The 26,679-nt window shown below is 36.2% G+C and overlaps 1 protein-coding gene across 1 annotated transcript in view; it reads right to left on the reverse strand.

The window, feature by feature from the left end:
* NEGR1 (neuronal growth regulator 1) overlaps nt 1–26,679 on the reverse strand; it is a 1,298,229-nt gene that overhangs the window by 253,281 nt on the left and 1,018,269 nt on the right. Inside the window, exon 6 of the mRNA XM_007948327.2 lies at nt 2,602–2,753. Coding sequence (XP_007946518.1) covers nt 2,602–2,753 — 152 coding nt within the window. The remainder of the gene's footprint in view (nt 1–2,601; nt 2,754–26,679) is intronic.

Genomic DNA, 26,679 nt, shown 5'->3' on the forward strand with positions numbered 1-26,679 from the left:
GTAAAAGGAGAGTTATAGAACTACCTCTTTTTGTTGTGTAAGCACTAAATAAATTCACATAAGGTAATCAGAATAAACTGATCCATAGTAAGCTAATAATAATTGTCATTTATAATTACTGTATCAAATAGCCCAATATCCTTGTATATCTAGATGCTAGAAGTACACATTCTACAGCTAAAACACAGTTCATTCATTTATTCTTTAATCCATCCATTTATTTACTCAACTTTTAACTGATTCATTAATATATCAGCAAAGATGTTTTTTTATTGCCTATTACATACCAGGCACTGTTCTTAGTGATATGGGAGGCAATTAATCAGACATTGTCCTCAAAGAACTTAGAATTTGGTAAAGAGATGAAAACTCTATAAAAATGGTTCTAGTATTAAATAGAAGTTGCTTACTGCAATAACAGTTTCAGATGAAGCCATACAAAGAGTTTTGAAAACAGACATTTCTGCAGATATCCAGACAAGATTTGCACATCTTGTCTTTATTAACCAATTATTCAAATTTTTGCTAACATTTGATGGCACCACAACATAAAAATAGCTAACTGGAAAGTAAGATCACTAAAGTTCATTTTGAAGTTTACACATTCAGAAGCCTTTTCAATAGTGCATTATTCCTCAATTGTGCTAAGGTTGCCAGAGTAAAAGTATTAAGTGACATTTGTTCCTAATTTGTCATTTTGTTATTCTAGTTTTGAAAGTCAGAAAGTGATTTAGAAATTAAAATAGAAAAAAAAGTGAGTTTGTTATTATGACTTAAACTTTTTGCTACTTTGTCTTTTTAATTAATTTATTCTTTAAGATTCTTCAATATTTAAAGTTTTTTAAATATTCATAACTTACTTAAGTATCGATATTTACATTAAATTGAAAGTCACATTGGTCTATAACATTTTCAATGTCTTATATTATTTATAGTTATGCCAAATAAATCATCATCCCTATGGTAGAAACTTAAGCAAATATTTACATAATGACTTTTCCATGGCCAAAAAAAATATATATTTTTTTCAGAGTAGGGTCCTCGAAATAATAAGGAATATTAAATTGGAACAATAAAAGATATGATGCTTTAGAAGGCTATATATCCTCTCCTCACTTATCAACATAGTTAGGTTCCAAAGACCAGGTCATCATGGGAAAATCAGCATCACGTGAAAGTGGAGGATGACTACACCAGATCACAAAATGCAGGACGATGCCATCATTACATGACTGCCAAATTACATCATTGCAGAACTACTAAATTACATAAATATATAACTGTCAAACCACTGAGAGTCATGACCCAGTCAAGTTGACACATAACTTTAACCATTACAGCCAGTGTTACTCTGACTGTACACCTTGGCATTCATTAATGGTATGATATATCAGATCCATATTGGTAATGTGCAAAATATTTGGATAGTCAATTTTTTACTATTGTCATAAACATGAAATTTTGGATAATGAGAAAATTAATAAGTGAGTAGAGGGTGTATAGACAAAATTGTCTGAATAATGATTAGTTTCTATTAACAACAAACTGATATATTTTATTTCATATTGGAAGTTTTTAAATCATGGCAATTCAACATCCACAAATAATGAAACTTCTTATTTACTGTATTTTTAAGTAGGAGGAATATCGTATATCCCATCCATTTCTTTGGCAAATGAAAATGATCATGTCTGTGATGAGTAGGCAATAGCTTTATGTTTTAGAGAAAGCTTATAACAGAATAACATAAATACATATATGTCGGATTATTATTTGTAAGTTAAATTAAATGTAACTTTAATGATAAGGATAATTCAATAATTTTATGGAAATGAAAGGACAGTTATTATTTATATCTCTTTGGGCATTTTGAGAAATACTCAATTTCAAAATCAGGAATATTTTATGGGAGTAATAATTTGTTCATAATTCAGCTTCTAAAAAGAAAAAAATTATTTGCAGGCAAAAATATTAGCATAGGTTTCTCTCCCTTCAACTGATCTTTGTGTTTGCTCTTTGCTCATTTCTAGCTTTTAGGAACAAGCATACATTAAAATATATATTACTTATTTTAATAAAACCTTAACTTGTAATTCAAAATACAGTATTGAGGAAGAGCATTACCTGTGTGAATAAAATATTTTGTTCATTACCATTTACTTACTATTTCATTTTATTTATGTCATACTCCATGATGAATGTCTAAGGAAAACCAACCAAAAGTAAATTCAAGTCATACTTATTTATGCTTCCAGATAATACAACATATTTTAAAACAAACACAAAAAGCAAACAAACAAAAGTGCCCCACCAAACCAAATAACCAAATGCCATCAATCTGAAAACACATTTCAGCTGGAGTTAATTAATTAATTATATATATATATAAAACCTCTTTCTAAACTCATGTAGATTTCTATAGGGAAAAAAAAAAAAAATTCTCAAATGCCCATATTTATTTTGAGGCAAAATTTTCCCTGTGTAAGTAATGTGTCACATCAAGCTGAGGTTCAAAATTAGGCATATTGCAAGTGTTATCTCTACTGATGGATGGGAGCCAACAGGTGCTTGGGAGCATTCTGGTAACACTGTGTTACTTACGGTTAAGAGGCAGGCTCGCATTGGTTGTGCCTAGCTTGTTGGCAGCCACACAAGTATAGTTGCCGAAATGCTCCTGTGTCACATTGGTGACAGTGAGAATTGATCTTGTGCTAAAATTTTGAATAACAATCCCTTGTTGGCCATTGAAGAGCCTAGAAGACAAAACAAACTCTAGGTAAATATGCATTTCAAATTCAATGTTCATTTTAATCTTAGATAGGGTTGTCATGGCAATCTATATACAATTTTGACCACATTGATGTTAGCATATAGCATGATAATGGCACACACATTTTCCTTTCATTAGATTTTGGGAACAAATGGACAGTATGGCAGTTGTAGAATATTCCTATGGAATTGTGTGTGCTATATAGCAAACTGAGATTAGATATCCACACATCCTATTCATATATTGCTTTTTACTGTTGCTGTTGTTGTTGTTATGTGCCATCCAGGTAGACCTGGCTCATAGTGACCCCTCCTTGGGTTTCTGAGGCGGTTATCTCTACGGAAGTAGATTGCCCAACCTTCCTTCTGAGGAGTGGCTGGTGAATTTGAACCACCAGCCTTCTGGTTAGCAGTCAAGTGCCTTAGGCACTACCTCAAAAATATCATTATAATGGCATCACTTCTGTACAAACAAGAAAGAGTAAAAGGCTATTAAATATAAATATTCCATTAAAAGTGAAAACTGATGGTTTCTAGGTAAGTTAGCTAGAGTATACCCAGGCCATAGTATTACTAAATTACTCCTATGAAAATAAATCCTATAACTAGGGGATAGGATGGTTCTGAGGTCAGGGTCAACACCATTATTCTGATTTTATTGCTTCTATGTGCAACCCATACTGATGAGTTGTCATTAAACCCAGAGAGAGGCACTGCTATAGTGTTAGGGATAGCATTTAGAGCTGAGTCACAGCTCTGCTATAGTTTAGTAATGGTCCTGGAAGAGTCTGTTTAATCTCTTTGAGCCTCAATAGGGGATTCAGTTTTACCTGATTCCATTCTGACTATCCAAACAATCTCTAGACTTATAAGCAGTGACCTTCCCTTTCAATTAGGCTGGGGAGGCTTTATCATTCTCACCACATGACACACCCATGCCTGATATACCATTTTCCTGAATATACACTCTATAGTCACTTTCATCTCTGCCAGTCAGGTCTTTCCCTCCTCATTTGGACCCAACCCAAGAGCTAACTCTCTTTCTCTTATGCTTCTCAAATGACTCACCTCTCTCTGCATGTCTCACTTCAAACAGTTATGGCACTTACTTTGCCATGAGACCAGAAGAACTGAATGGTGCCCAGCTGTCATTACTGAACATTATGATCAATGATTGTATAGAAGAATCTTATTGAAAAGAGAGAAAATTTAGAACATAATTTCAAATTCTCATGGAATCTAGAATTTCTGAATCCATGGAAGCTGAATGAACGACTCAAACTATTGCTCTGAAATAATCTTTAAACCTCAAACCAAAAATATCTCCTGATGTCTTCTTAAAACCAAACAATAGCTTAGCTTAACTAGTAAAAAATGTCTTCCTTGAACATTATGCACTTTTAAGATCTATCTATATGGGATCAAAACTGACAACAGCAACTTGAAAGACTGGATAAGAAGTTTAGGGGGGCAGTATGTTTATGTTAATGGGGGAATGACAACTGAGAAAAGAATGGGGAGAATGGTTGCACAACTCAAAGGATGTAATCAATGTCACTGACTTGTACATGACATGTAGAAACTGTTGAATTGGTATATGCTTTGCTGTGTATATTCTCAACAATAACAACAACAAAATAAATAAAATTAAAAACAATTGTTACAACATTTATAAAACTAAGACTACATTCTTGTATTGTTCTCTTTTGTAGTTTCCATGTATATAAGCCTTTTCAACCCAACTAAATATTTCTAAATTCCTCCAAAGGCAGGACATCTGGACATAACTTCTCTTACATTTGAATTTTACATGGTGCTTAATAGTGGAATCCTAGGTATATCCATGTATATACGATGTACATAGTACATCAACCAATAGTTACTGGGGAATGCTCCCTTTCCCCTGCAAAAGAAAAACTTTAGTAAGTCCCCTTCAGCACTCCTTTCAAGAAATTCTCTAAATAGGACTTCTGCTACAATGAGAATGCTATCCAGATACTAACTTCTCCCTAACCAACCCCAAAGTTCATAGTGTTAGAGGTGTGCTAATCACAATATGTGCTATGTAAGCTTATAGCCTAAATGACATGTTAGTTTTCCCTCTTTAATATTTTCAAGTTCTAGTACCACATATTTCTTTAATTACAGAGATACTAATAAATGGCATTCCCCAGACAGTTTAACTTGAACACTTTTGCATTATGTTACGTGGCTTGCATCTGAATTTAGATAAAATGAACTGTAGTTAAGTGCAGACTAAAAAAGCAGACATGCTTGATTACTCTAGGAATTACTTATATTTCATGTAATAGCTGAATCTGACTTATCCAAAAGTCAAATTTCAATCATATTAATAAACTTGGAGTTCCCCAAACATTGAATAAGCTTTAACTTGTGCAGTAAACTTAATGATCTCCAACTCTAACACAAGAAAATAGGGCATACATAAAGTATGAAGGAGATGGCAGCTTTTTATTAATCTTTCTCATATTATAAATATATCAACATTTATGGTAACTAGCCCATAAAACCCATTGAAGTTGAGTTGATTCCAACTCATGGAGACCCCAGGTATTTCAGAGTAGAACTCAACACAGAGTTTTCAATGGCTGTAAAGTATTGCAAGTAGACAGCCATGTCTGTCTTCTGGGATGTCTCTAGGTGGATTTGAACCTCCAACTTTTTGGTTAGTGTTTAACCATTTGCTTCACATAGTGATTTTCTGCACCACATAAATAACTTCATTTTCAACAAATGAGTACATGTGTATAAAAATCACAGTTTCATTGACCTGTGAACTTCAGCATTATTGCACAAATCATTTGCCCATGTTTATGGTACAAATAAACAGCAACTATGATCAACCATTAATCTACAGCTTAGAAGTTTGAGTCTGGTCAGAGGTACCCTCGAAGAAAAGCCTGGGGTCTACTTCTGGAAAAATCAGCCATTGAAATCTTATGGAGCACAGGTCTACTCTGACACATGAGTCACCATGAGTCAGAGTTGACTTGACACATTTTCCGGAGGATTCAGAAACTCCCTAGACTAATAATTCCCCTTTGTGCCCCATTTCCATTTGCCAAAAAGAAGACATTTTTTTTTTCTTTTTGGTCAAAGAATTGATAGAAATTAAACAGGATTTTCAACTGGCTGGACTATGGGGAGAAAATCTCAAGGGAGTATAGTTAGACACACTCCATGCCACTGTGTGCATATATATGTTCCTTATGGCTGTCTTTCTGAGATGGTTTCTAATGATCTTTTTCTTAATATAACTAAAGGAAAAGCCACAGATGTTGCTAAATCATAGAGTGTAGCTCTGGCCAGCCAGCAGTGTTATGTGCATCCTTACCAGAGTGGCACATTAGTGTCCCAACCCCTGCTGCTCAAATCAGCCAGGCAGGTGGTTATGGCCAATAAAAAAGAAAAGCATCTGCCCTGGTGGGATTTTCTTCTCTCCAGGGGAAGCTATCTCTATGAGAAATCCAATGCTTACTTTTGTCTATAGTTGGGTTTTAGAAGTGCTGACTCCTCAAACACTGCTTAAGAACCTATTTTCTCCTGGCATAAGGCCAGGAAAGACTTTGTGAAGCTGACTTGGAGGGAGAGTGACTTCTGGTGTGGTGTCTAACTCTGGAGAACATACTTTTGTGATTCTTCTGCAGGGATCCTGGAGAAGGGAGTGGTTCTCAAATATTTATCAATTCTGGAAAAAAGTCATTAAATTGCTGCAAAAGTGAGTTCTACATTAGGTGATTAGGGACTAAGTTGGGCAACACATGATGTCTTCCCTTGAAAAGATGAAAACTGAGAGGAAGAATCAGACATGTAAATGGCTGCTTACAACCAAAGGATATTTCAGTCATGATAGGGAGTCTGTTAAAATGAGCATATCTACCTTCAGTGCCACCACTGCTCTGTTAGTTTGTCACTGTGGTGATATGTGTGTTACTGTGAGGCTGGAGGCTATGCCACCGGTATTTCAAATGCCCACAAGGTCACTCATGGTGGACAAGTTTCAGTGAAGCTTCCAGACTAAGACAGACTGGGAAGAAGGACAGGGTCATACACTTTTGAAATAATTGGTGAAAACCTTATGAATAGTAGGGAAATATTGTCAGATATATTCTGGAAAACTCCATGAATAGCCATGAAACATTGTCTGATACAGTGCCAGAAGATGAGCCTCTCAGGTTGGAAGATACTCAAAATATGACTGAGCAAGAGCTGCCTCCTCAAAGTTGAGTTGACCTTAATGACATGGATGGGGTGAAGTTTTGGGACCTTCATTTGCTGATGGGCAACTCAAAATGGGAAGAAACTGCTGCAAGCATCTATTAATAATCAGATTCTGTAATGTCTGAAGTATGACTGTAGGAAAATTGGAAGTTGTCAAAAAATGAAATGGAATGCATAAAGATTGATATTGTAGGCATTAGTGAGCTGAAATGGACTGGTATTGGCTATTTTAAATCAGATAATTATATGGTCTACTATGTCAGGAATGACAAATTGAAGAGGAATGGCTTGGCATACATCATCACAAAAAATGTTTCAAGATCTATCCTGTCAGTGGTAGGACAATATCCATATGTCTACAAGGAACACCAGTTAATATTACTATTATTCAAATTTACACCAATCATTAAAGCCAAAGATGAAGAAATTAAATAATTTTACCAACTTTTGCAGTCTATAATCGACCAACACACAATCAATATGTATTAATTATTGCCGGTATTTGAAATGTGAAAGTTGGAAATGAAGAATCAGTGGTAGTTAGAAAATATAGCTTTGGTGATAGAAATGATGCTGGAGAATTTTGCAAAATCAAGGACTTATTTATTATAAATACCTTTCTTCCACAACATAAATCACAGCTACATATGTGGACTTCACCAGATAGAATATATAGGAATCAGATTGACTACATCTGTGGAAAGTAGAAATGGAGAAGCTCAATATCATCAGTCAAAAAAAAGGCCAGGGACTGACTGTGGAACAGACTATCAATTGCTCACATGCAATTCAAATTGGCATTGAAGAATGTTGAAACAAGTCTGTTATTGTTGTTGTTGTTATGTACCATTGAGTTGGCCCCGACTCAGAGTGACCCCTCCTTGGGCTTCCCAGGTGGTATCACTATGGAAGTAGATTGTCCAACCTTCCTTCTGAGGAGTGGCTGGTGGATTTGAACTTCTGGTTAGCAGTCAAATGCTTTAGGCACTATGCTAAGAGAGCCAAAATACAATGATTTAGTGCATTGGACAGCAATAACCAAAGACCAGATCAATTGTGGGATGACATCAAGAATATCATACATAAAGAAAGCAAAAGGTCATCAAAAAGACAGGAATGGAAGAAAAGACTAAAATGGATGTCTAAAGAGACTCTGAAACTTTCTCTTGAATGGAGAGTAGCCAAAGTGAATGGAAGCAATGGCAAAATAAAAGAGCTGAAAAGAAGATTTCAAACAGCAGCTGAAGAAACAAAGTGAAGTACAATGGAGTTAGAAAACCAACAGGGAAGAACATGCTGGCATTTCTCAAGCTGAAAGTACTGAGGAAAAAATTCAAGCCTTGAGTTGCAATACTGGAGAATTCTATGGGCAAAATATTAAATGATGCAGGAAGCATCAAAAGAGGATGGAAGGAATATACAGTATATATTATACTGTAATATCTATTTCAGAATATATAATTTCATTGTAGCAAAAAGAATCGGTTGATGTCCAACTATTTCAGGAGGTAGCAAATGATTGAAATCAATGGTATTGAAGGAAGAAGTCTGAGCTGCACTGAAAGAATTGGCAAAAAACAAAGTTCCTGGGAATTGATGGAATACCCAACGAGATGTTTCCACAAACATGCAGTACTAGAGGTGCTTATTCATCTATGCCAAAAAACATGGAACACAGCTCCCTGATCAACTGACTAGAAGAGATCAAAATTTCTGCACATTCCAAAGAAAGGTGACCCAAGAGAATGTAGAAATTATTGAATAATATCATTAATATCACATGCAAGTGAAATTTTGCTGAAGACAATTAAAAAAAAAAAAAAACAGTTGCTGGAGTGCGTTGACAGCAAACTTCTAGAAATTCAAGCTGGGTTCAGAAGAGGATGTGAAATGAGGCATATCACTGCTGATGTCAGATGGATCTGGGATGAAAGCAAAGAATACCAGAAAGATGTTTTCCCGTGTTTCATTGACTATGCAAAGGCATTTGGCTGTGTGGATCTTAACAAATTATAGACAACATTGAGAAAAGTGGGAATTGCAGAACACTTAATTGTGCTCTTGAGGAATCTGTACATGGACCAGGAGGTTGTCATTTGAACAGAACAAGGGGATACTGCATGGTTTAAAGTTAAGAATGGTATATGTCAGGGTTGGATCTTTTCACCATAATTATTCAACTTGTATGCTGAACAAATGGTTCAAAAATCTGGACTATATGAAGATGAACATGGCATAGGATTGGAGGAAGACTCATTAACAACCTGAAATATGATGACACATCTTTACTTGCTGGAAGTGAAGAGGGCTTGAAGAACTTACTGAAGAAATCAAAGACTACAGTCTTCAGAATGGATTGCACCTCTACAGAAAGAAAACAAAAATCCTCACAATTGGAATAATAAACAACATTATGATAAATGGAGAAAAGATTAAAGTTGTCAGGGATTTTGTTTTACTTGGATCCACAAGCAACACTCATGGAAGTAGCAGTCAAGAATTTAGACATTGTTTTTCACTGGGCAAATGTGCTGCAAAGGACTTTTTTTTTTTTTTTTAAAGTTTTAAGGAGCAAAGATGTCACTTTAAAGACTAAGGTACGCCTAACTCAAGCTATATGGTATTTTCACTCACCTCATATGCATGTGAATTCTGGACAATGAATAAAGAAGACCAAAGAAAACAGATGGTTTTGAATTGTGGTGTTGGCAAAGAATACTGAAAATTCCATGGACTACGAGGAGAACAAATATATCTATCCTGAAAGAAGTGTAGCCAGAATGCTCCTTTGAAGGAAGAATTGCTAGACTTGGATTCACTTACTTTAGTTATGTTGTACAGAGAATAGTCCTAACTGACAACGTGACTAAAAAACCGAAACCAAATTCACTGCTGGTGAGTCGATTCAACTCATAGTGACCCCTCGATTGGGCAATCTACTTCCATGAGATACAGCTTCGGAAACCCAAGGAGGGGTTGCTATGAGTTAAATCGACTCAATGGCAGTGAGTTTGGTTTTGGTTTTTTAGTTATGTTGTCAGAAGGGACTATTCTCTGGAGAAGGATATTATGCTTGGTAGAGAGTGAAAAAGGGAAAGACCCTCAATAAATTGGTTTCTTGATACAGTGACTGCAATAGCAAGGATTGCAAAGATGGCTCAGGACCACACAGTGTTCTATTCTGTTCCAGGGTTGTTATGAGTCAGAGCCAACTTGATGGCACCTAACAACAACAACCCTCAGTTACTGAGCATAGAAATTTAAGCTGCACCCTAAAAACTCTAGCATATATGGCCCCAATGCAACTGCACTCCTTGACTTGGTGTTGTTGTTAGGTGCCAACCAGTTGGTTCTAACTCAGTGTTTCCCTACCCAATACTGTGCCAGTCTCACCACTGTTGCTGTGTTTTAGCCAGTTGTTGCAGTCACTGTGTCAATCCATTCCATTGAGTTTCTTCCTTGTTTAAGCTGATCCTTTACTTTACCAGGGAGCTTTGGTAGCATAGTGCCTAAGGCACTTGACTGCTAACCAGAAGGCTGCTGGTTCAAACCCACCAGCCACTCTTCTGAAGGAAGTTTGGCTAATCTATTTCCATAGTGATACTGTCTCGGCAACCCAAGGAGGGTTTGCTATAAGTCGGGTCCAACTCGATGGCACTTAACAACAAACAACAACAACTACTTTACCAAGCATAATGTTCTCCAGGGACTGGTCCCTCCTGATAACATGATCAAAGCACAAGACACAAAGTCTCAGCATCCTTTCTTCTAAGGTGCATTCCAACTGTATTTCTTCCAAGACAGATTTTTTCATTCCTCTGGCAGTCTATGGTATAGTCAATAGTCTTTGTCCACATCATAATTAAACACACCAATTCTTCTTCAGTCTACCTTATTCATTTTCCAGCTTTCACACGTATAAGAGGTTATTGAAAATACCATGGCTTTTGGTCAGGAGCACCTTAGTCCTCAAAGTGACATCTTTGTTTTTGAATACTTTACAGAGGTCTTTGGCAGCAGATTTGCCCACTGCATGCAATATGTCACTTGATTTCTTGATTGATGCTTTCATGGGTGTTGATTGCAGATTCAAGTAAAATTAAATCCTTGACAACTTCAATCTTTTTTCCCCATTTATAATGAGGTTGTTTACTGGTCTAGTTGTGAGAATTTTTGCTTTCTTTATGTTGAGGTGTAATTCATACTAAAGGTTGTAGTCTTTGATCTTCACCAGCAAATTCTTCAAGTCCTCTTCACCTTCAGCAAGTAAGATTGTCTCATCTGCTTATTTCAGGTTGTTAATGACTATTCCTCCAATCCTGATGCCATATTCTTCTTCACATAGTTCATCTTTTCAGATTATTTGCTTAGCAGGAGCTTTGGTGGTGCAGTGCCTAAGGCATTTGTTTGCTGACCAGGAGGGTGGAGGTTCAAATTTACCAGCCACTCCATGGAAGGAAGATGGGACAATCTACTTCCATAAAGATTTACCACCTTGAAACACAATGGGGATCATTGTGAATTGGAATCAACTAGATGGCAGTGAGTTTGTGTTTTTTTTTTTTGTTGTTGTTGTTTTTTTTTGTTTTATAAGTATGGTAAAAGGATACAATCCTGACACACACTTTTCTTGATTATAAATGATGTAGTAGCCCCTATAAACAGTATTCTCTTTGAATACTGCCTTTTGATCTATATATAGGTTTTCTTGAGCACAATTAAGTGTTCTGGAACTCTCATTCTTCCCAATCTTATCCATAATTCACTATGATCCACAAATCGAGTGTCCTTAAATAGTCGCTAAAACACAGGAGAACATCTTTCAGGTATGCTCTGCTTTCAGCCGAGATCCATCTGACATCAGCAATGATATTCCTCGTTCCACATCCTCTTCTATATCTGGCTTGAATTTCTGGTAGTTCCCTATCAATGGCCTGATGCAGTCATTTTTGAATTATCTTAAGCAAAATTCTACTTGCATGCAATATTAATGACATTCTTTGATAATTCTGCATTCCACTGGATAATTTTTTTTTTGGAATGGGCACAAATATAGATCTCTTCCTGTTGCATGACCAAGTAGTTGTTTTTGAAATTCTTGGCACAGAATTGTGAGCACTTTCAACGTTTTATTGGTTTGTTGAAACATATTAATTGGTATTCTATGAGTTCTTGGAGCCTGGTTTTAAGTGAATGCCTTTAGTGGAGCTTGGACTTCTTCCTACTATCCCAACAAAACTCTTTTAAACTTTTTATTGTGATTTGAGTGAAAATTGACAGAGCAAAGTGGGTTTCCATTCAATAATTCATACACATTTTGTTTTGTGACATTGGTAATAATCCCAACAATGCAACAACACTCTTCCCACTTCCTCTTTGTGTTTACCATTTCTGTTTTTCCTTCTTTCCAATCCCTTCCTGCCTTCTAAGTTTTATCCCTAGGATAAGCTGCACATTTGATCTTGTATAGTTGTTTGTTCCTCTCAGGACTGTGTACTTCCCTGGTGTATTCACCTTATAGGCTTGTCTAATATTTGGATCCACTATTCATCTGTCAGTTTCATTTTACATGGATCCATAATCAACTTCCATGGAAGCAGCAGTCAAGAAATCAGACATTTTATTGCACTCAGAACATATGCTGTAAAAGACCTCTTTAAAGTATTGAAGGACAAAGATGTCACCCAGGGGACTAAAGTGTGCCTCATCCAAGCCATGGTATTTTCAATTACCTCATATGCATGTGAAAGCTGGACAATGAATAAGGAAGACCAAAGAAGAGTTGATGCTTTTGAATTGTGGTCTTGGCAAAGAATATTGAAAATATCATGGACTGCTAGAAGAATGAATAAATCTTTCCTGGAAGAAGTGCACCTGAATGCTCCTTGAAAACAAGAAAAGCCAGACTTCATCTCACTTACTCTGTCCATGTTGTCAGAAAGGACCATTCCTTGGAGAAGGATATCATTCTTGGTAAAGTAGGGGGGATCAGTGAAAAAGAGAAAAACCCTCATCAATATGGATTGACACAGTGGCTGCAATGATGGGCTGAAGTATAGCAAGGATTGTGAGGATGGTGCAGGAGCAGGCAGTGTTTGATTCTGTAGTTCATGGGGTCATTATGAGTCAGAGATGACTCAATGGCACCTAACAGTAACAGCAACCATATTTGGCTGAAAGTTGAGCAGAGGAGAAGAGTAGCATCATCAATTATTGATAGTATACTATCTCCTGAAATGGTTGAACATTGACCACTTTTTTTTTGGTGCAGTGACTCTGTGCCTTCCATCTTCTTTTGACACTCCCTGAATTTTTCAATTTTTTGACCAAAGAATCCTTCAATATTGCAACTCGGTGGTTAAAATTTTTCTTTTTTCAGATTGAAAAATGATGAGTTTGTTCTTCCATTTAGGTTTTCTAACTCCAGATTTTGGCACATCTCATTATATTTGGTCTTCTTGAGCAACCCTTTGAAATCTTCTGTTCAGCTCTTTTACTTCATCATTTTTTTCCTTTCTATTTAGCTATTCTCCAGTGAAATAGTCTCTTCTAACATATATTTTGGTATGTGCATTCAATGACATCATGTAAAAGCTCTTTTAAATGGCCTCTGTTTTCTTTATGTAAGATGTCTTTGATGTCATCTCTCAACTCTTTTGGTCTTTGGTCATTAGTGTTCAATATATCAAATCTATTCTTGAGATGATCTCTATATGCAGGTGGGATATATTCAAGCTTACTTAGCTCTCATGAACTTGCCATAATTTTCTTCAGCTTTAACTTGAACTTGTATATGAGCAATTGATGGACTGTTCTGCAGTTGATCCCTCTTTCCACATATATCATTGATTTGATTCCTGTATATTCCATCTGGCAAGGTCCATGTGGTTATTCACTGTTTACATAATTGAAAAAAGATATTTGTAATGAATAAGTTGTTGGTCTATAGAACTCTATCATGTGATATCTGGCCTCATTTCTATCACCAAGGCCACATTTTCTAGCTATCAATCTTTATTCCTTGTTGCAAAGATTTTGCATTGAATATCAATGCATCTCGATTTCATGCTTGATCAATTTGAGATTATAGACTCAAGTCATAATCCAAAATGAGAAGAAATAGCAGCAAATATCCATTAATATCAGAACATGGAATGTACAAGTCCGAATCAAGGATAATGGTAATTTGTCAGAAATGAAATAGAACACTTGCAAATCATTATCCTAGGCATTAGTGGGCTAAATTGGACTGATATTGACCATTTTGAATCAGACAATTGTATGGTCTACTACACTGGAAATGACAAATGGAAGAGGAATGGTGTTCATCTCCAAGAAGAACATTTCAAGACTGATCATGAAATATAGCACTGTGAGTCACAAGATACTGTCCATATGCCTACAAGTAAGACTGGTTAATATGACTATTATTCAAATTTTTGCACTGACCACTAACGCCAAAGAGAAGGAAATTGAATATTTTTACCAACTTTTGCAATGTAAAATTGATCAAGCATGCAATCAAGATTTTTAAGTTGTTTTTTTTTATAAAACAGACTTATTTCAATAAAATTGGCTATAGTTATGTTTTCTGTAGTGAAAAATATTCTTATACTGATTTAGATTATAGAAAGAAAGAGGGTTCCTTATAGAAAGAAGCTCAACCTCACCCCTGCTACAAAGAGAGAAATAAATTCTATTGAGCAAGGAGTTTAAATATGGCAACTCTTTCGTTAGCAGTAGACCAGCAGTATAGATAGTGTTTGCTTGGAAATGTCTGGTCATTGTTCTTGTTGCATTTTCACCATTCAATGGGCCCTATGGCCATAGGATTATTCAATTGCCATGGACCTGTTGTCCTCTACCCTCTGCTATTAATGAGTGTCTTTTTCCCATGGTTTCATGAAACTGTGACCTTCGGGCTATTTGCTTTGCCAGCAGATGCTGCCAGCTCCTAAGTGACATAGCCAAACCAACTTTTTAGTTGGTTCTAGTTCTACTCAGAAACAGTTCTGAATTCGAATTGTCCCTTATATTTTCAAGGGTTAATTAGAAGTAGCATATAAAGAAAGCCAATGTCTAGGGGTACTTACGGTTTTGACTTAGAAACTGCTCACAAACTTTATAATCATAATTTTTCTCAGGTAAAGTCTAAAGCAATATAACCACAGCAAAACTTACCACATAGCCAACAGCACCAGCTATTAAGACTGCTAAAATAAAGTGAGCAGCTACACCAGATCTCATTCATTTTTCATATCAATTCAGCTTCAGTCCACATTTTGGGACTATTGTTTAATATTTGCCTTTTCAATTCAGGAATGGCAATAACATTTCCTGAGAAACCAACTTCTACAAAGAGCCACAAAAAGACTTCATTACTAATGTAGTATATTGGAGAATATCCAGATACCACCAAAAATATGAAAGTAAATTGGAGTAGGAGTTAGGGAGGTGTTCTCAAATAATGACAAACTTTTTATTTTTCTTTCCAAGTCAAACTGGCATTAAACGAGTATGATGACAGTGTATCATATTAATGGATAAAATTAATGTGGTGCTGTTAATCAGTCTTTGTGCGTTACTATAACAGAGGTAGAAGAGGGTGAGGAAGACAGTGCTTCAATGGAAGAGTTACATTTACAAAGAAACAAAATGTTAATGTTACTTCCAACAATGGATTATAGGCTTGTGGAGTGCCAAGAAGTGATATGAGCTAAAGGTACAGACAACTTTTTTTAAAAAATAAAAGGGATATTTAGAAAAGTTTATGGTTGATGGTAGAAGTACAGTATAGTCTTAACGGGAATGAAGCTTTATTTTTTCCTCAAATGATTATAACATCACCTATGCTTCAGGTACTGTGTTAGGAAACTAGGGGAAAACAGATGAACCATAGTCCCTATGTCAAGGATTTTAGCTACATCTGAACATCTGAAGATTCCACTGGGATGGTATATAGATATTTCTACAAGGTATCCCTTAATGCTTCTCTCAATGATAGAATGCTAACTGGTATAATTTTGCCTGGCTGTATTTCTTGTCTTTTCAACATGAGCAGGAATACTTTATGTGGTAAATGTTACCTGTTCTCAACAGATTTATGACTGAAGGTATCTATTACTAAAAAATTGCAACACTGTACAAAAAAGTTCAGTGTTAAGAGTGTGGTGAACTGACATTCAGGAAACATTTAAGCATTTCATATGAAAATATCAACTGATCTTCATCGCATCCCTAGGAGGTAGGTGTTATTAGTCCCATTTTACAGATGAGAAATAGCAATTCAGAATGATTAGGTCATTTTTTCAACTACCATCTCATAAGTGGCAGAACCAAGATTCAAATTCAGGTCCTCTGATTATTGATATCTGTTTCACAGTTTAACAATTGATATTCAGATCAACAGGTAGAAACCAGAGTATTGTATGAGTTTGGAAAGGCAAGTGGTTCTAGGGCATCAAGTCTACTAGGAGGAAAAAAAAAAACAAAACAGAAAAAATACAATGGAGCAAAAAACCCAGGAGGTATGTGATGTCCACATCATGAAAGCCAGGTCTAATCCAAAAGATGAATCTAATAGGGTAGAAAGACAAACAAAAAATAAAATTCAATTCACCTAGATATCTGGAGAGTTCCCACTTCACCACTTAGTTTTATACTCAGCAATGCAGGTTCTAAAGCAGCTGTCTTCAGCTCTTAACAGAGTCAGTTGCACAGGCTACTCCCAAGTCACATGATGAGAAGCATGAAATGAACTCTCCTTCCTCCCTCCTCGAACTCTACCTCCACAACCACAGAATCAATTATCATTTTTTTCCCCTAGATTCTCTAAATATTTGGATAGTAGCAAATATCTCTCCCTATTATATTTTCAGAATATAGTCAAGAATTCCAGAAATATATAACCATGCAGAGTGTCAAAAGGCAAAATTTTAGAGTAGGATCAAATTTGTTTCTAAAGTTCAAGTTCCAGCAAGGCTATGTAGTTACTGTGTTCTCCCCAACTCTGCCAAATCATCATCATAACATGAAACACTTCCCCTTTGCAACACCACTGCAGTTATACATTTTCACATATTTGTGTAGCTTTTGATTAATGTCCACTTTCCTCAATAGAATATAAATTCCACTAGTGCAGGGTTCCTGGCTCATTTTACATTGTATACTGCACAATCTGGGCACTTACAGAGTGAGTCACTGTTGTATAAGTGAAAACAGTATGTTTATATACTTTTGTAAATCTTTGTTTTTTGATCTGTGAAATGGGAAAAATGAAGGCAGTCTCAAATTGTTGATGAAGGAATGATTTTTAAATATATAAAATGTACTATCTAAACATATATACACACACACATACACATACACACACATGTGTCTCAAATGCAGAAGGCACTAGATATATGATAGGTGTTATTATTTTTCAATGATAGGGTCTGTTTCTTAGACAAAACAGATATGTTTCTTCTCTGAAGGCAATAAAATATTAAATATTGAGCACACAGGAAATTATTTTTAAAGCAAAGATCTAGGCAAGTGACTGAAAAGATCATGGCATCATGATTTCAAGATGTTCCAAACTCAGTATCAATTACATGTTCATTGCCAACTTCATCTACTTTTCACAGATGTGCAAGGTAGAGAAAATAAATAAAAGATTAAAAAAAAAAAAAAAAAAAGAGGAGAAGAAAGCACTGCTTGAAACCAGAGAGAAATGAAAATTTATGTGAACATGCTGCTATAGCAACCTATTGGTTTACTGTGTTGCTTGGTACTTACAGCTCGCACACAATATGATATTATTTTTTTCCTAGGAGCAGACTGAAAAATATCATGCATCACTGTCTTAGCCCCAAGGGGTAGCTATCTTTAGTTGCACATTTGGATAAATTAATGTTATTATAATATATTAGAAAACTTTAATGATCTTAGACTTCATTAGGCTATTTAAAATGTGTATCTTGTTTACTCTATCAATTTTAATGAAAATAATAATTTTAGATCACACACCTTTGGACTGCCTTACTTGTGACAGTTTGATTTGCATGAGGAAGATTTCCCTTCTAACCCTGCACCAAATAAACAAAGGCTACAGTGCAGGTGTCAAACCCTCCCTGACTGCAGTGAGTCCTGTATCCCTGACAACCTGGCCTATGACAGGATTGTTCCCCTCTGCTCGAACTGCTTTTATAATACCAATGTGCCCCTGATTTTAATGTCAAATTTCATTCTACAGTATTCCAACACATTATTATGCAGTACCACATTTCTGGGGTGGGGGTTGGGGTTGGGGGGACAATTCTGGGAAATCAGAACTGAACAGAAACAAAGTTCATTTCTCTAATCATACAGCTTATATGGTCTTACATTGGTCCCACCATCTAAGGCAACATAATCCATTTGGACTAACATTCTCTGATCAATTTATAACTGTATTAAATTAAGAATGTCTTCTTTATAATTGATAAATGGATGAACTTATTCTTGCAACAGAGCATGTTATCCATACTAAACATCATGCTAAGTGTTGGGAACACAATATTGAATGAGATAAAATCATCATTATTGGGAAGATTATATTTTAGTAAGAGGTGGACAAGGAAAAAAGTAGAATATAGTTTAATAAGTGTTTGGTGGCACAAATGGTTTGCACTCAACTACTAACTAAAAAGTCGGCAGTTATAATCCACCTGTTGGCACCATGGAAGAAAGGCCTGGTGATCTACTTTTATGATGATTAAAGCCAAGAAAACCCTATGGAGTAGTTCTACTCCATAAAACATAATGTTGTCATGAGTCAGAATTGATGCTGCAGCAGCAGTTTTCTTACCTGTGCCACATCCCTCCACGTGGTGAGTACATGGAGTGCATTTGAAGAGCTGCCTGTCTGAATACAAAAGGCTCAGGGTAGATTTCTCAGAGAAGGTAACATCTGAACTAAGACTAACAGCCTGGGGAAAGGCAGCCAGGCAAGGGATAGCTAGGGATGGATGTGTGTGGAAGCATCTTACAAGCAAAGGAGACAACATATGAAGAGGTCTGAAAGACAGAGATCATTCATAGTTTGGGAACTAAAATATTTCTGGATGACTTCAGCTCTGGTTGGGAAAGAGTATAATGATGAGATTCACAGCCAGAGAAGAAAACAGGACTCAAATATTATATTAGATCACTACTGAAAAATTAATTAAAAAGTTTACACACAGAAATAATCATTCTTTGAAAGTTATTGTGGGTGGGAGGGTAAGGGAAGGTAAATCACTAACTAAAGGTTAGAGACTTATCAACTTGGACAAAGAGAAAGGAAATACACAATAAGAGGGAACTTAGTCATTGCCATTTTGTTGATTCTGACTCATGGCAATCCCTACAGGGTTTTCAAAGCTGTAAATCTGTATGGAAGCAAAGTGCCTCATCTTTCTTCCACAGAGTGGCTGATGGGTTTGGACCAACATTTTGGTTAGCAGCCAAATACCTTAACCACTGCACCACCAGAGCACCTTACAGTAAGGGGGAGATAGTACAAAATGATCAAGATGGTGGAAGACACAGGGAGGAGCACAAGAGTTAAAAGCAATTAAGGTGAATACTATTACATACACAGTGTTGCAATAACAGTAATAACAATAATTTATGAGTGGATATATAGATAAACACTCAAGCTAAAGAGAGGTGAGAAGGTGAGAGTGGGTGACTATACCCACAAATATATATAGTCTTAACAGAGTCTATCCTACCTATGGATTTATATGTGCTTCACATATATCCATGAATGTAGTATAAAGGGGACAATTTTATGAAAACTTCTTAGTTATAACACACACCTTAAGGGAATGAGTCACTGGGGATGGAGACTCAGGACCGTGCCTTAGCAAACATAAAGTCAATTGGCATAATGTAGTCAACAAAGACAATGTGTTCTACATCCATCCTACTTTGATTAGTAGTGACTGGGCTCCTAAAAGCTTGTGAAAGCCCAGGTGAGGTGTAAGTATTGGTTTCTTCCCATCTGGGGAAAAGAAGAGTGAAGAAAATCAAAGATGTGAAAAAGAATAATTAGTCCAGAGGATTAATAGACCATGAGAACACCAGCCTCCACAACCCTGAGACCGGAGGATCTAGATGGTGACTGGCTACCACTGCTGACCAGTCTGAAAGGAATCACATTGGGAGGTCCCAGAGAGAGTGGGAGAAAACAGTGGAATAAGACACAAAATACTAAAAAATAGTACAAGGCTTATGAGTCTGATAAAGATGGGTGGAAACCCTGAGATTATGGCCAGGGACTCAACTCAACCCTTGTGGCTCAACTTTCAGCCAAAGGATAGACAGGCCTATAAGGTGAACAGTGATACCAGGAGGGTATATATTCATTAGAACAATCAATCATGTGAGATCAAGGGGTAGTATTAGCCCTGGGTTAGAGCTAGGAAGGTGGGGGATTATGGGAAGGAAGGAAGAAGGGAAGTGATGTGTGTGGGGAGGAAGTAGGAAGAGTTCATTGCATTGTGGGGATAGCAGTGACTGTCACAAAACAGAATGTGTATGGGTTGTTGGATGGAAAGCCAATCTGCTCTGTAAACTTTCATCCAAATCACAATTCTAAAAAAGAGGTTAAAAAATAAAACAGTGACAAAAATATGAAGGCCTTCCATGGCATACTTTGCTGGTAGGCCTTTATTTTGGCAAAAATGAAGAACTACTCAAGAGGTCAGGAATAAAGTGATGGGGAGGACAGTAGCTTCTGTTAATGATGGTGAAATATTTTTAAAAAGTTATTAAAAAAAGTTATATAAAAAAAAAGCAACTTCAAAAATATAACAATGTCACTGAATTACTGAATTGTACATGTAGAAATTGTTCAAGTGGTGAATGTTTTGTTGTGTATAGTTTCACACTCACACACATACACACACACACTGTCTTTTTCTGTTTCTTCTCTTGGCTAATGGCTTCATATGTCACCTAGTTATCCAGAGAAAAACTTAGAATTATCTTCAACTTGTCTTTTTCTTATACCTAACAAAGTCACTGAAACATTCAAAACTACCTTTTCTCTCCCTGCATGTGAACTGCACAGCAAATTTTCTAATTTAAGTCATATTTCTTATCTTTCCCATCCATTCCTCCCACCTGATCCTAGAAGCACTTTCTTAAAATAGGGATTAAATCACTGTCCATCTTGAAAAGTCCTTCAGTGGTTTTCCCCTGCCTATGGAATCAAATCTAAATGTCTTATCATAGTATTTTAAAAATGCCCTAAAGTGCCTTTTCAGCTTTACCTCCTATCATACCTGGTTTAACTTTCTGCACTCCAAGGCAAACAAAACTCTTCACACAATACACACATATTATTGACCATGTTCTTCTCTTGCCCATGATTATCCTTGAACCCTTGCAGTGTTTTAAAATTCTGCTTATCATTTGATATCCAGCCCCTACACCACCTCTCCTCTCCCGCAAAGCATTCCTTAATCCTCAGATTTGAGTTAAATGGACTCTTTCTGTGCATTTTCACAGGACTCAACTTTAGTATTCCCTTAGGGTTTTCTTATTTGGTATTTCATTTTGCTGACTTTTTATGACAGATATTAAACACTAAGTCAGGGTATGGAAACTGGAGTAAGTCTACTTTCAGTTATGTTTGACTGGCCCCACGTTTTAAATGGGAGCTCTGGTGGTGTAGTGCCTAAGGCATCTGACTGCTAACAAGAAGTCTGGCAGTTCAAACACACCAGCTACTGCTTGGAAGGAGGATTGGGCAATATACTTTCGTAATGATACTACCTTGGAAACCCAAGGAGGGGTCACTATGAGTTTGACTCAACTCCACAGCAGTGAGAATTTAAGTTTTCAATACAATATTATGGAATTATGTTTAAACAGGCTTGTGTTCTCCAGTTTCCAGTATCTGAAATACTTCCACTCATTTCACACATTTATACTTTACCCCTCTGGCTTTGGATCACAGTGTTAACCAGAGTGATGAGACATCAGTTTTTAAAAAGAAGAACAAATCATCAGAATAATTAATACAATAACTCAGTGGTAGATTCAAATGTTAGTGTAGGATAACATTTGAAATGAAAGTTTTTTCAATACAGGAAATTATTTCCTTTTAAATTTTCCTTCAAATTGTATTACAAATGATAGGTACTCCATGCATATGTATTATTTATTTATTTTTTTTGAATGAAGAGATAAAAAAATCTCAGATCAGCAGGGAAAAATTATTCTTAATCTGATTGTCTTCCAATTAGAAAGATGAGAGAGAGAGAGAGAGAAAGAGAGAACACATTTTTCTTCCCTTTGAGTAATAAATGTTGTGGTACAAAAAGATAGAAAAGGAATAGCCTGGAATGGGGATCAGAAAATTTGCTTCCACTTCCAGTTCTGTATTTCCTTTCAACAAGGAATTTCTGGGATTTTTTTTTTTTTTTCCATGTTCAATCTAGTTAGGATTATGCAAGGAATGAATAAAATGATACACAGTGAGTTATAGCATATGGGGTGTTAAACCACAAAATCAGCACATAGGGTAAAAGTTGCATGTCTTCAAAATTGCCCTTGAAAATTCCTTAAACGATGATACTTTGTAACAGTCTCCAAAACAGAGTACCCATACTCCAGGATGGCACTTCAGTTATAGAATGTTCATCATATTGTAATTTTATCTCATTTTTAAAATTTTGTCTGTTTTGAGTCAGATAATATATGGAATGTATTAATTCAGAAATCCATACAAATAGTTTACAAATAAATGTGTAGTTTTTAGTTTTATACCTAGGAATATCCAAACCGAACCAAACACTGCCGTCTAATTGAACCCGAGTCATAGTGACTCCTCCTTGGGTTTCCGAGGCAGTATCACTATGGAAGTAGATTGCTCAACTTTCCTTCCGGGGAGTGGCTGGTGGGTTTGAACCACCAGCCTTCTGGTTAGCAGTCAAGTGCCTTAGGCACTACACTACCAGAGCTCCCACTTAGGAACATAGGTTCCAAAAATTTTGCTGACCACTTCTTTACATCACAATCATCTATGGTTGAGTACCAGATGATAGTTGTCTTTTGTTTTATCCACTACTCACTAACATAGAGTCATCTTACTGGACAGAGTAGAACTGCCCCATAGGGTTTCCAAGCCTGTAAATCTTTACATATGCAGACTGCCTCTGGTGGGTTCAAACTACCAAACTTTTGCTTAGCAGCCAAATGCCTTAACCACTGTACCACCACAGCTCCTTTGTCTTTAGTGTTAGAAGCATGTTATTAAAATACATATCTTAACATTAGAACCTCACATAGAATGGAGAGATGTTCACACCAACAGAGGTTTATGTGAATAAAGACCACATGAGGGAGCAGAAAGGAACGTATGTCCCAGGGCTTGTCTTTCTGAAACTTACACACACTGAGTAGAGCAGCAATCCCACCCCATTTAAATTGTTACTATTATTATGTTTCTCTTTCTTCTTCTATTTTCCTATCTCTCTCATTCATCATCTCAAACTTGAAAAGTTGCACTTATGTAAGTGAAATATTTTGCAAAACCACTATATGTGAAAATTCTTTGAATATAATGTGATGTACATGTAATAGATCCATAGCTTCACCATAAATAAACTGCATTAAAACAGAAAAGAAAGGGGTTTATTGAAGATAGAGAGGAGTATTTTAACTCATTTTGCTTGTTTCCATGAAAATGGAAAAGGAGAAATTCACCTTCTCATATTCCTTCAACAAAGTGAATACTCAGATAAAATTTATGGCCTGCCTAGGAGATCAGGTAGTAAATATCTAGAAGAGTAGGAAAGAGGAGAAGGAAAGGTCACTAAACTTCATTATGATTTCTCAAGTTCATCTCACCTCTGTAAAACCAAAAATGAAAAATCATTATTCTCTAGACTGAAAACCTAACATTAATCTGACTAAAAAACATCATCATTCCTCTGTGTAAAGTGAACATGACATACTGTACATGATTGATGTTAGACATTTTGCTATCCACTCAATGGTACCTGTAAAAGTATTTGTGTGTATCAGCACACACTTATTTTTCACACATAATTAATCCTTCAGACCATGATAACACAGGATAGTCATTACATTTTCTCTATAACACTCATGCAGACTATACAATGAACAGGATTCTTAAATGAGAGGTTTACTGACAGGATATCCGTTGTAAAGAAGACAGTATACAAATGCATAGACTAAATTTGAAATATATTCCTTAAAAAGCCAAGATACTATAGGTTTTCAGCATTAAATGCAAAAATTTCCTTTTTAGGTATAAATTACTTTTTGCTGATATCTTGATAAATTTTAACATTTTACTATATATCTGCTTTTCATTTATGGATGTGGTTTATATTTACCTTACTTGTGACTTTTGTATCCCGATTTTAAATTATGTTGGAGGTTCCTTGCGATTAAAAATTTCCCAAAGTATTGCTACAATTGGCCTACCCCTTGCCTGAAATCTGGCAATGTGAATAGAATACTATTTGAAAAAGCCTGGAGCAATTAAAATCATCATGAGAAATCAGAAGGCAGGTCCTTTAGTCCTCAGGTTGATATTTAAGGAAATACAGAAAAAGAAAGAAATTCAACCAGACAAATAAAGAGCAAAATTTTGATCTAAGGTAAGATTGTCTTCAGAAAGTGATGCAAAATCTATTTTAACAATATCTATATGACCGTCAGTCCACTATAATTTATGATTTTAGAGAATGTGGTGTTCTTCAGCAATAGATTAATTTGATTTAATATCATCAAAACCACCATTTACTTACTAGTAGTTTGGATGTTCTAAATTGTTCTTTCATTGCATATAGGAGTATCTTTCTTCTTACCTACTTTCCCTTTAATCAAGAAAAAAAAAAGCTTTGAATTTTTTACTGTTTATAGAATTGAACTGCAAGCTCAGATTTTACAAACACTTAAATGTATATGGAGTAAAATTAAGTCTATTAGGACTGTCCCTGTTGAGTGTGCTGATAGTTGTTGTTTTTAGGTGTTGTTGAGTCATCTCCGATTCATAGGGACCCTATGCACAGCAGAATGAAACACTGCCCGGTCACGTGCCAGCTCCAGGATCCCTCCTATACTTGAGCCCATCACCGCAGCCACTGACTGTGTCAATCCATCTGGTTGAGGGCCTTCCCCTCTTCTGTAGACCCTCCACCTTATCAAGCATGACATCCTTCTCCAGGGAACAGTCCCTTCTGATAATGTGATCAAAGTAGGTGAATGGAAGTCTGGCCATTCTCACTTCCAAGGAGCATTCCAGCTGTACTTTCTCCAGGGCAGACCTGTTAGTTCTTTTAGCTATCCACGGTACTTTCAGTATTCTTCACCAGCACCACAACTCAGAAGCATCAATTCTTCTTTGGTCTTCTTTATTCATTGTTCAGCTCTCACACGCATGTGAAAACCAAATGCACTGCCATCAAGTAGGATCTGAGTCATAGTGACCCCTCCTTGAGTTTCCAAGGTGGTATCACTATGGAAGTAGATTGCCCAACCTTCCTTCCAAGGAGTGGCTGGTGGTTTGAATTCCCAGCCTTCTTGTTAGCAGTCAAATGCCTTAGGCACTCACTACGCCATGAGCTCCTCTCATGCATGTGAGGTGATTGAAAATATGGCTTGTGTCAGGCACACCTTGTTCCTCAAGAAGACATCTTTGCTCCTCAGCACTTAAAAGAGGTCTTTTGCTGCTGTTCTGCCCAGTGTTTTTGTTTTTTTTTAAAAAAAATCCCCTCTCTCCAAGGTGTAATACTTTAACAAAAAGTATGTAACTTTAGGAACTCTCATAATGTGTTTATCTAGACAATGGAGCAAAATAAAGGCCAAATGGATACTATTTCTAATAAAAAAAAAAAAAAAAGATCATCTACAAAGGAAGCCATGTGATAGCAAGCTCCTAAGATGCACCTGATATTTCTTAACAATCTTGTGTTGCTCCCTCTTGTACTGAATAGTGCTGTTCTGGATAGAGTATAAGACATTGCAGAAATATCAGAGTATGGCCCGTGAGACTCGGTCACAAAAGATATGGTGGCTTCCATCTTGCTCTTTCTTGGATAACCAAGACCTCTGAAAGAAGTTAGCTGCTTGTCATAAGTTCACTCAAGCAGTCCTATGGAGAGGTTCACATGGCAATAAACTGAGGCATCCTGCCAACAACTAGCACTAACTTACTGAGTATGTGAGTGAGCTACTTGGGAAGAAGATCCTCCAGCTCTACTCAGGCTTACAGATGACCAGCACCAGATAACATCTTGATTGCAATCTTATGACATATCCTGACTTAGAACTACCCAGTTAAGGTTCTCCTGGATTTCTGAAATATAGAAACCACAATAACAATTTGTTTATTGATTTAAGCTACTAAATTTGGGGTTAGTTTGTTTTCTAGTCATAGATAACTAATAATGGCAATATAAAGGAAAGAACATAGGCTGAGGGGTTGACAAATCAAGAGCATAACCTAGTAGCAACTTAAAATTAACTGCTCTTGACAAGTTATTACACATCTGTGGGCCTCAGTTTTGTTGTTAGTTATGAAGGATAAATAAGATAAAATTATTTAAAGAATCTGGAAAATAGTTTATCTTCAGTAAGTAATTGTTTTTTTCTTTGAACTGTTCTTAGGTTGACAGCATG

The sequence above is a fragment of the Orycteropus afer genome, unplaced genomic scaffold, assembly GCF_000298275.1.
Source record: "Orycteropus afer afer isolate SDZICR_OR568_19922 unplaced genomic scaffold, OryAfe1.0 scaffold00213, whole genome shotgun sequence".
Taxonomy (NCBI): domain Eukaryota; kingdom Metazoa; phylum Chordata; class Mammalia; order Tubulidentata; family Orycteropodidae; genus Orycteropus; species Orycteropus afer.